General features: G+C 49.6%; 1 protein-coding gene across 1 annotated transcript; it reads right to left on the bottom strand.

Annotated features, from left to right (window-relative positions):
• Nucleotides 1–221: 221 nt before the first annotated feature.
• LOC139257744 (aldo-keto reductase family 1 member D1-like) lies at nucleotides 222–4940 on the bottom strand (the record flags this gene model as incomplete). Its single annotated transcript, XM_070874607.1, has 3 exons — nucleotides 4848–4940; nucleotides 1255–1422; nucleotides 222–338 (listed from the first exon to the last, which is right to left on the bottom strand). Coding segments are annotated over exons 1-3 (378 nt in total), but the record flags the coding sequence as incomplete, so codon positions are not given.
• Between the last annotated feature and the right edge of the window lie 3628 nt (nucleotides 4941–8568).

Below are 8568 nucleotides of genomic sequence, written 5' to 3'. Positions count from 1 at the left end.
GCTTATTTTTGCTGTTTTAAAAACCCCCAGCCTGCAGGTGCTATCTAGACTTACACATGAAGAATAGACTTTTGGATGAGGTGGCAGAGGACTGTCCTGGTGAACTGCACACCAATAAGAGGGAGCTCCATGAGGAGGGGAAGGGAATTAGAGGGGGGAGGGAGGGGAAGAGGGCTATGAAAGAGCAGCCTCTGAAACATTGTGTAAGATGCTGACTTTACCTTGAAGGCCAATGGCAGCTCAATGATGAACAGGTCCATGTAATCAAACTTTAAAAGTTTCAGCGATCTCTCCAGGAAGGGTCTGACCATCACCGGAGGGTGATAGGTGCTCCATAGCTGAAAGTTGGACTCGAAGTTAATACAACAAACTGAAACAGCATTATAATATTCAGGATTACAGAACACTGAGAGTTCTGTATTGAAGACATCACAACCTCCGATACACCAGTTATATTCACAGTTCAGTCTGAAATTGTGCTTTCACAATGCCTGGGTATCAGTGCTACAGGAGAGAGATTCCCCATGCAGCTGAATCATATAGCCCCCAAAATGCCAGATTCCCCTCCCGCCGTGCTGAGCCGCTGTAATGTGCCTCTGGGAGAGCGAGGGGGAAGTCACAGTCCTGGCACGTGATCGCCATCCACTGTCGTCAGTAGAAAGTGCCGATGGGGTCAAGGTTGGCTGTAATACCCTCTCTCGTTGATAGGCTGCTGTCTCACTGTTCCCATATGAGGAGTGCCCACTTGAATGAGATATGGGAGAGCTGCTCACCCTTGCACAACTGGATCTCTCTACAAATTACCGCGCACAGGAAAGGAGCGAATCTAAAGCAGATAATGATTTGTAGAAACATTAAAGGTGCTATATAAATGCAGGCTGTTGTTGTTTAATATTTCTCTGCTGATTTACCATTGGTCCCTGGCGTAAGATGGAGAAATGCAGTCAGGGTTCCTGCTCCTGCTTGAGTCCTGAAGCGTGTGAGAGTGTGTACACGTTTGTGTGCATTTATGGATGTTTGTGCATATACATGCATTCACATGTATCTGCGTGTTGTGGGTTTGTGTGTACATGTGAGTGTGTGAGTGGTTGAGAGTGTACATGTACGTTTGTGTGTGCACACGTTCACTATCTGGGCACACACGTGAAAATGGCGAGGGAGCCAAAAGGTGCAGATGTACATAAAACAGAAGCTAATCAAGAGTCAGCAGTGAGAGGAGGAGAGAGAGAGAGAGGTTCTTCAAATGTTCATTACCTTGCCACAGTAATAGATCTCGTCTCGCCTCACTGCACCATCAGCGATTTTTTCCTGAATGGCCTCTCCGATCTCATCTTCATTACCGTACATCCATGCTCCATCAAAGTGGCGATAACCCACATCGATCGCCACTTTCATTGCATGGTAACACGCATCATGGGCAGTCTGTTAAAAAAGGAATGTATCAGCAAAACAGAAGACAAAACTGTTTCAAACCTAGAGCTCAGTGTATTGTTACTTTAAAAAAAAGTACCCCCCCCCCCCCAGGGTGTAGTGGGTGACAGCACCCACTACAGAAATGAACCCCAGTACTTTATCTGTATGCTTTATGGCCTTATCAACTTGCGTTGCTACTTTTAGCTATTCATGTACTTGTATTCTCAGATTGCTCCCTCTGGTGGCCCCGGCCTGCTGATGGTCTTGCAGGCTGGGACCGTGCCGATTTACATCAGTGGGCCGGGGCCATTGGAGGGAGCAGCGTGTGGCGGTATACCACTGCAGGGAGCAGCGCGTGCTGCTGCAGGAGGGCGATGGCTGACTGCAGTGAGGGCAGGTACAGCAGGAGCGGTGAGGTCGGGGTGAAGGAGCGGCGAGAGATTGTAGAGGGACGTGATCGGGGTCCAGGAGAGGCACGAGTTCGGGGCCCAGAAGAGGCGAGGGTCCTGGGGCAGCACAGGCCAGCCCACACTGCGATATGTGTGCACGCTAGGTCCGTGCAGCAGAGCGGTCTCCAGTCGTCTTAGTTAACCCTTGCCACTGGACCAAGACCTAGCTCTGTCAAGCCCGTGTGGTGGCTGGTGTGCAACGGTCACCACACGTTTAAAAAATCCACGCACAGGCATCTTCCACCCTTCAGGATGTAGTTCGGGATCCGGAATATTAGGTCCTTCATTGAAACACCTGTGAACTCATCCCTTTTTGGCGTGGAAGCAAGTTATCATCACTTCGAGGGACTGCCTATGATGATGATGATGATGATTCCCAGATCGCTTTGCTCCTCTACCCCATTTAGTTTTTTTAACCTTCCAAGGAATAATTACTTTCTTATTCCTCCTCCCAAAATGAACAAGTGCATGTATGCTATATGTGCCTGTATGTATTTAATTATCTGTGTGAGTGTATATATATTGACCGCACACACACACACACAAATGCACATGCTCCACTACATTAACCTTCATTTGCCAATGTTTATGTCTTCCTATATTTTGGTGCAGTCCTCCACATTATTAGCTGTACCCCACAATTTATCAATGTCTGTATGTGTGGCTTTGTCCATACGTGTGCGTGTGTGCATGTGCATATGTACAGCCATAGGGACACACCTGGTATTCAGTACATTCTCTCTCTGTGGGGACACACATATGCTGTACATACTCTATAGGGTCACAGGGAGTACACACTCTATAGGGTCACAGGCAGTACACACTATGGGGACACAGGCAGTACACACTCTATGGGGACACAGGCAGTACACACTCTATGGGGACATAGACAGTACACACTCTCTATAGGGACACAGGCAGTACACACTCTATATAGACACAGAGAGTACACACTCAATTGGGACACAGGCAATACACACTCTATAGGGACACAGACAGGGAGTACACGCTCTCTCTATAGGGACCAGGCAGTACACACTCTATAGGGAGACAGGCAGACTCTTTCTATAGGGACACGGGCAGTACACACTCTCTCTATAGGGACACACACAGGGAGTACACACTCTCTATAGGGACACAGGCAGTACACACTATGGGGACACAGGCAATATGCATTCTCTCTATAGGGACACGGAGTACACACTCCCTCTATAGGGACACAGGCAGTACACACTCTTTCTATAGGGACACACACAGGGAGTACACATTTTCTCTACAGGGACACAGGGAATATGCATTCTCTCTATAGGGACACAGGGAGTACACACTCTCTATAGGGGCACACACAGGGAGTACACACTCTGTAGGGACACAGGCAGTACACACTTTCTATAGGGTACACTCTATGGGGACACAGGCAGTACACACTCTCTCTATGGGGACACACACAGGGAGTACACACTTTATAGGGACACAGGGAGTACACACTCTCTATAGGGACATGCACAGGGAGTACACACTCTCTCTCTAGGGTCACAGGCAATACACTCCCTCTATAGGGACACAGGCAGTACACACACTCTATGGAGACACAGGGAGTACACACTCTCTCTATAAGGACACAGGCAGTACATGCTCTCTATAGGGACACAGGGAGTACACACTCTTTCTATAGGGACACAGGGAGTACACACTCTCTATCGGGACACAGGGAGTACACACTCTTTAGGGACACAGGGAGTACACATTCTCGCTATAGGGACACAGGCAGTACACACTCTCTCTACAGGGACATAGGTAGTACACACTCCCTCTGTAGGGACACAGGCAGTACATACTCTATAGGGACACAGGCAGTACACACTCTCTATAGACACACACACACAGAGTACGCACTCTCTATATGGGGACACAGGCAGTACACACTCTTTCTATAGGGACACAGGGAGTACACACTCTCTCTATAGGTACACAGGGAGTACACACTCTATAGGGACACAGGGAGTACACATTCTCTCTATGGGGACACAGTCAATGCGCACTCTCCCTATGGGGACACAGGCAATACACACTCTCTATAGGGATACAGGCAATACACACTCTCTCTATAGGGACACAGACAGTACACACTCTATAGGGACACAGGGAGTACACATTCTCTCTATAGGGACACAGACAGGGAGTACACACTCTCTATAGGGACACAGGCAGTACACACTCTATAGGAACACAGACAGTACACTCTCTATAGGGACACAGACAGTACACACTCTCTCTATAGGGACACAGACAGGGAGTACACACTCTCTCTATAGGGACACAGGGAGTACACGTTCTCTCTATAGGGACACAGACAGCACATACTCTCTTTATAGGGACACAGGCAGTACACGCTCTCTCGATAGGGACACAGGCAGTACACGCTCTCTCTATAGGGACATAGACAGTACACACTCTGTCGAAAGGGACACAGACAGGGAGTACACGCTCTCTCTATAGGGACCAGGCAGTACACACTCTCTCTATAGGGACACAGGCAGTACACGCTCTCTCTATAGGGACCAGGCAGTACACACTCTCTCTATAGGGACTCAGGCAGTACACGCTCTCTCTATAGGGATACAGGCAGTACACACTCTCTCTATAGGGACACAGACAGGGAGTACACGTTCTCTCTATAGGGACCAGGCAGTACACACTCTCTCTATAGGGAGACAGGCAGTACACACTCTCTCTATAGGGACACAGACGTACACACTCTCTCTATAGGGACACAGACAGGGAGTACACACTCTCTCTATAGGGACACAGGCAGTACACGCTCTCTCTATAGGTACACAGACAGTACACACTCTCTCTATCGGCAGGTTACTGAAGTGCACCGAGTAACCACAAGGGAGCGATGTGAACCCTTTTGAGAGACCACAATGGAGGAGTGACAGGCAAAGGTTGGAGAGAAAGATTGAAAATAAGAGACATACTTACAATTTTGGGTGCAGAGAAAGTTCCCAATCCAATAATGGGAATGCTGTTTCCATCATTTAAAGGGATTCGATAATTTTGTGCTGTCAAGCTCATTTCTGTAACCTGCTCAGACAAAATATGTGAATCCAAGTCTCTCTCAAGTTTTAATAGCCAACATCCACGTGAACCACAAAGGGGAAGGGCCATCTACTTAACCATGTAACTGTTAACCCTCTGACTTCCAAACTCTCCTTACAGACTTTAAACTTATAATCAAACATCTTTTCTGAAATAAAATGGAAAATCGTTAACTGAGACCGAATATGAGAGGTCCTTATTGCTTCAGTCACATGGTACCAGAGATACACATCTGCAAACACCTTTCAGCAGGGCTCACTGGATACTGGTTAGGGCCATAGGTCGGGCAAATTTACCGTCTCACACACAAGGTGCAGGCAGATAAATAACCGGTCTTCGTATTTCCAGATAGGAAACATGGAGTGCAATCTTTCTATAGGGTGACACCTTGACATTCAAGGGCATTCCCATCACCGAATCCCCCACCGTCAACATCCTGGGGGTCACCATTGACCATAAACTTAATTGGACCAGCCACATAAATACTGTGGCAACAAGAGCAGGTCAGAGGCTGGGTATTCTGCTGTTATGTATTGTCCAGGTACATTAAATGTTTAAGTACAATGGTGCGCCACAGGGGGCGCTGTGGTGAAAGTACCTGCGAGACAGAGAATAAAAGGCTGCCCACCACACCTGAGAGGCACTCTGGAGTTACACAATAAACGACTAAGGTTACAGCAGTTACTACAACACCAGACCGTGTGGAGTCAGTGATTTGAGTGCTACATGCCCCACATTGGCAACGAGGAAGCGGACGAACTCCACGCAACCATGGCTACTCTGGGCTCGCTAAAGGATTTTACCGTGGGCAATGATTGGGAGGCCTTTACAGAAGGGCTCGAGTACTACTTCACAGCAAACGACCTGACGGAGGACACAGATGCAATGAGAGAAGCGTAAGGCGATATTGCTTTCCAGTTGTGGCGATGATGTTTACTGTCTCGTCAGGGATTTGCTGGCACCCGCAAGCACCAGGCACAAGTCATACGAGGAGCTGGTCGCACTCATTCGTGACCAGTTGAAACCGAAGGAGAGCATGCTCACGGTCAGATACAAATTCTACCATCACTGCAGACCCGAGGGCCAGGATGTCACCAAATATGCTGCGGACCTTAGGAGACTCGCGGCGCCATGTGATTTTGGCGCACACCTTGACGAGGCGTTACGGGACGTTTTTGTTATGGGGATTGGCCATGAGGGTCTCCTTCACAAACTGTTAGCCACGGAACCCACAGTCATCCTGACAAAAGCCATCACCATCAGCCGGGCATATATGACCTCGACTTGCAGCACCCAGCAAATGATCCACACAGTCTCGAACCCAGCAGGCACTGTCCACAGTTTAGCACCGACCACGGACAAAACTGCAGAACGTGGGGGCAGAGAGCATGGACCACGGGGTCCTGGAACTCAGAGTCCGCTGAAGGGGGCCAATCAAGCAGCACCATGCTGGCGCTGTGGAGGAAGCCATGGGGCTCACCGGTGCAGGTTTGCAGAGTACACGTGCAATACCTGCCACCTGAAAGGCCACCTTCAGCGTATGTGTAAAAGAAATCAGACTCAGCATGTGGCTGAGGAGATGGTGGATGATCCACTGTTTAGTGAGGAGCAGGCAGAAGAAGATGAGGTGTTGGGACTGTATACGTGTACCGACGATTTGCTCCCAGTGATAATGGAAGTAAAAATTGACGGAGTCCCAGTGAGTATGGCAGTGGATACGGGATCGGGTCCGTCATTGATGAGTCAGAGAACTTTTGAGAAACTGTGGGGTAACCCGGCTGCATGACCCAAGCTGGTCCCTGTCATGGCAAAGCTGCGTACCTACACCAAGGAACTGATACCTGCACATACGCTCTGCCGAGAACAGGTATCTCACGGGGGCGAGACGCACGGTTTATCTTTGTGGGTCATTGCAGGCGATGGGCCGACGTTCCTCGGCAGAAGATGGATGGGAAGGTCCGTGGGAGCTGGGAAGACTTCATTCCTCCACAGACTGCTGCTCCTCGGGTTCCCAAGAGCAGCGCTGACCGAGCTGGAGCTGCAGCCTAAATCCACACACAGGCGACAGTGGCCCAGAACTCCTGACCCCAAGTAATTCTGCAGCTTCAGCCTCCACAGACGAGCAGACCCTGGAAGAACGTGTTTGCAGGTGCGGGCCGATTGCTGGGGTGTGGGCCGGCGGGGCGCTGCGGGCGATGAGCGGGAGGTCCATCGAGGGCCGATGGATCTGGGGGGCCCACGCAGAGGAAAAGCAGGGCGGAGGTAGCAGCTGCGATGGTGACGGCCACGGCGGCCGCAGGAGGGGCGGCAAGTGCAGAGACAACGGTGGGAGCGGAGGCTGCAGCGGTGGCTGGCGTGACTCGGGAGAACGCGAGCCAGAGCGGTGGATGCGGCAGCAAGTACGGAGGGACTCACAGGGACTGTGACTGATCGAGTCCAGGGAGCCACTTCTGCCAAGCTGGGTTGCTCTGGGCCGTTTTTTTCCCTTCCTTTCTTCCTTGTCCCTTTTGTTCTTTCTTTGCCAGTGAGCTCAAGTTGGTGGTGAGCCTCGTGGCAACGGAGCTCTGCAGACAAAGGCCAGCAGAACACCTAAGATGGCGGTGCCCAAGGGAAGCCTCGTGGGAGCCACAAAATGGCATCTTAGAAGGGAAATGCACCCGGGAGTCTTAAAAGGGCCTTACATCGTTGGCGGTCCCCACATAAAGACTTTTGTAAGGCAAGAGCGAGTCTAAATGAGCTATGTGAATGTAGGATGACGGATTTATGATAAGAATTAATATTTTAATGCTGAATGGTTATTGTGTTTAAAATAATGGATATGAATTATGAATTACGATAAGAGTTAATAGTTCAATGCTGAATAGTCACTGGGTTTAAAATTATAGATATGAATTACGGAAAGAGTTAATACCACGAGGTTCAAGTAAAAGGGATATGGATCCGTGTCTAACATTACCAACGGGCTAATGCGATTTTCGATTAAGGGGATTCATGCAATGGTTCAGCGGCTGCTAAGGCGGCTACTTCATGAGAATCGAGGCAACGCACCAGTTGCGATACCCTGTCTCAGTGCAGCCCATTACCTCGGGCAAAAAGGGGCTGTGTACCGCCACAGTACCTCACCCAGAGGAGCTGGGATTAAATAACTGTTCAGTGTACCTGCAACCTTTTGACATAACATCGGCATCACATATTCTATGTACCATACAAATGTACCGTCTATGTATACCTGCTTTCTGTTGGAGGTTATGCTCGTGTACTTTATCACCCATGTAAGGACTGCAAGTACCACATGCTTGCACTGGGTCCTCCACATGGGGGAGAAGAGGGAAGTGGATGGTCATGGACTCACACCCACAAATCAACCAGGACCAACAAGGTCGAGGCCACCGGCAATGACTTTTGGAACTGGGGGGGGGGAGTGAGATGTTATGTATTGCCCAGGTACATTAAATGTATCTGTACAATGGTGCGCCACAGAGGGTGCTGTGGTGGGAGACCTGAAAGTACCTGCGAGACAGAGTATAAAAGTCTGCCCACCACACCTGAGAGGCACTCTGGAGTTACACAATAAAGGACTAAGGTCACAGCAGTTATATCAACA

This window comes from Pristiophorus japonicus, unplaced genomic scaffold, assembly GCF_044704955.1.
Source record: "Pristiophorus japonicus isolate sPriJap1 unplaced genomic scaffold, sPriJap1.hap1 HAP1_SCAFFOLD_906, whole genome shotgun sequence".
Classification (NCBI taxonomy): Eukaryota; Metazoa; Chordata; class Chondrichthyes; family Pristiophoridae; genus Pristiophorus; species Pristiophorus japonicus.
Note: the sequence above shows the minus strand (reverse complement) of the source record. Positions and strands in the feature narration are given on the sequence as shown.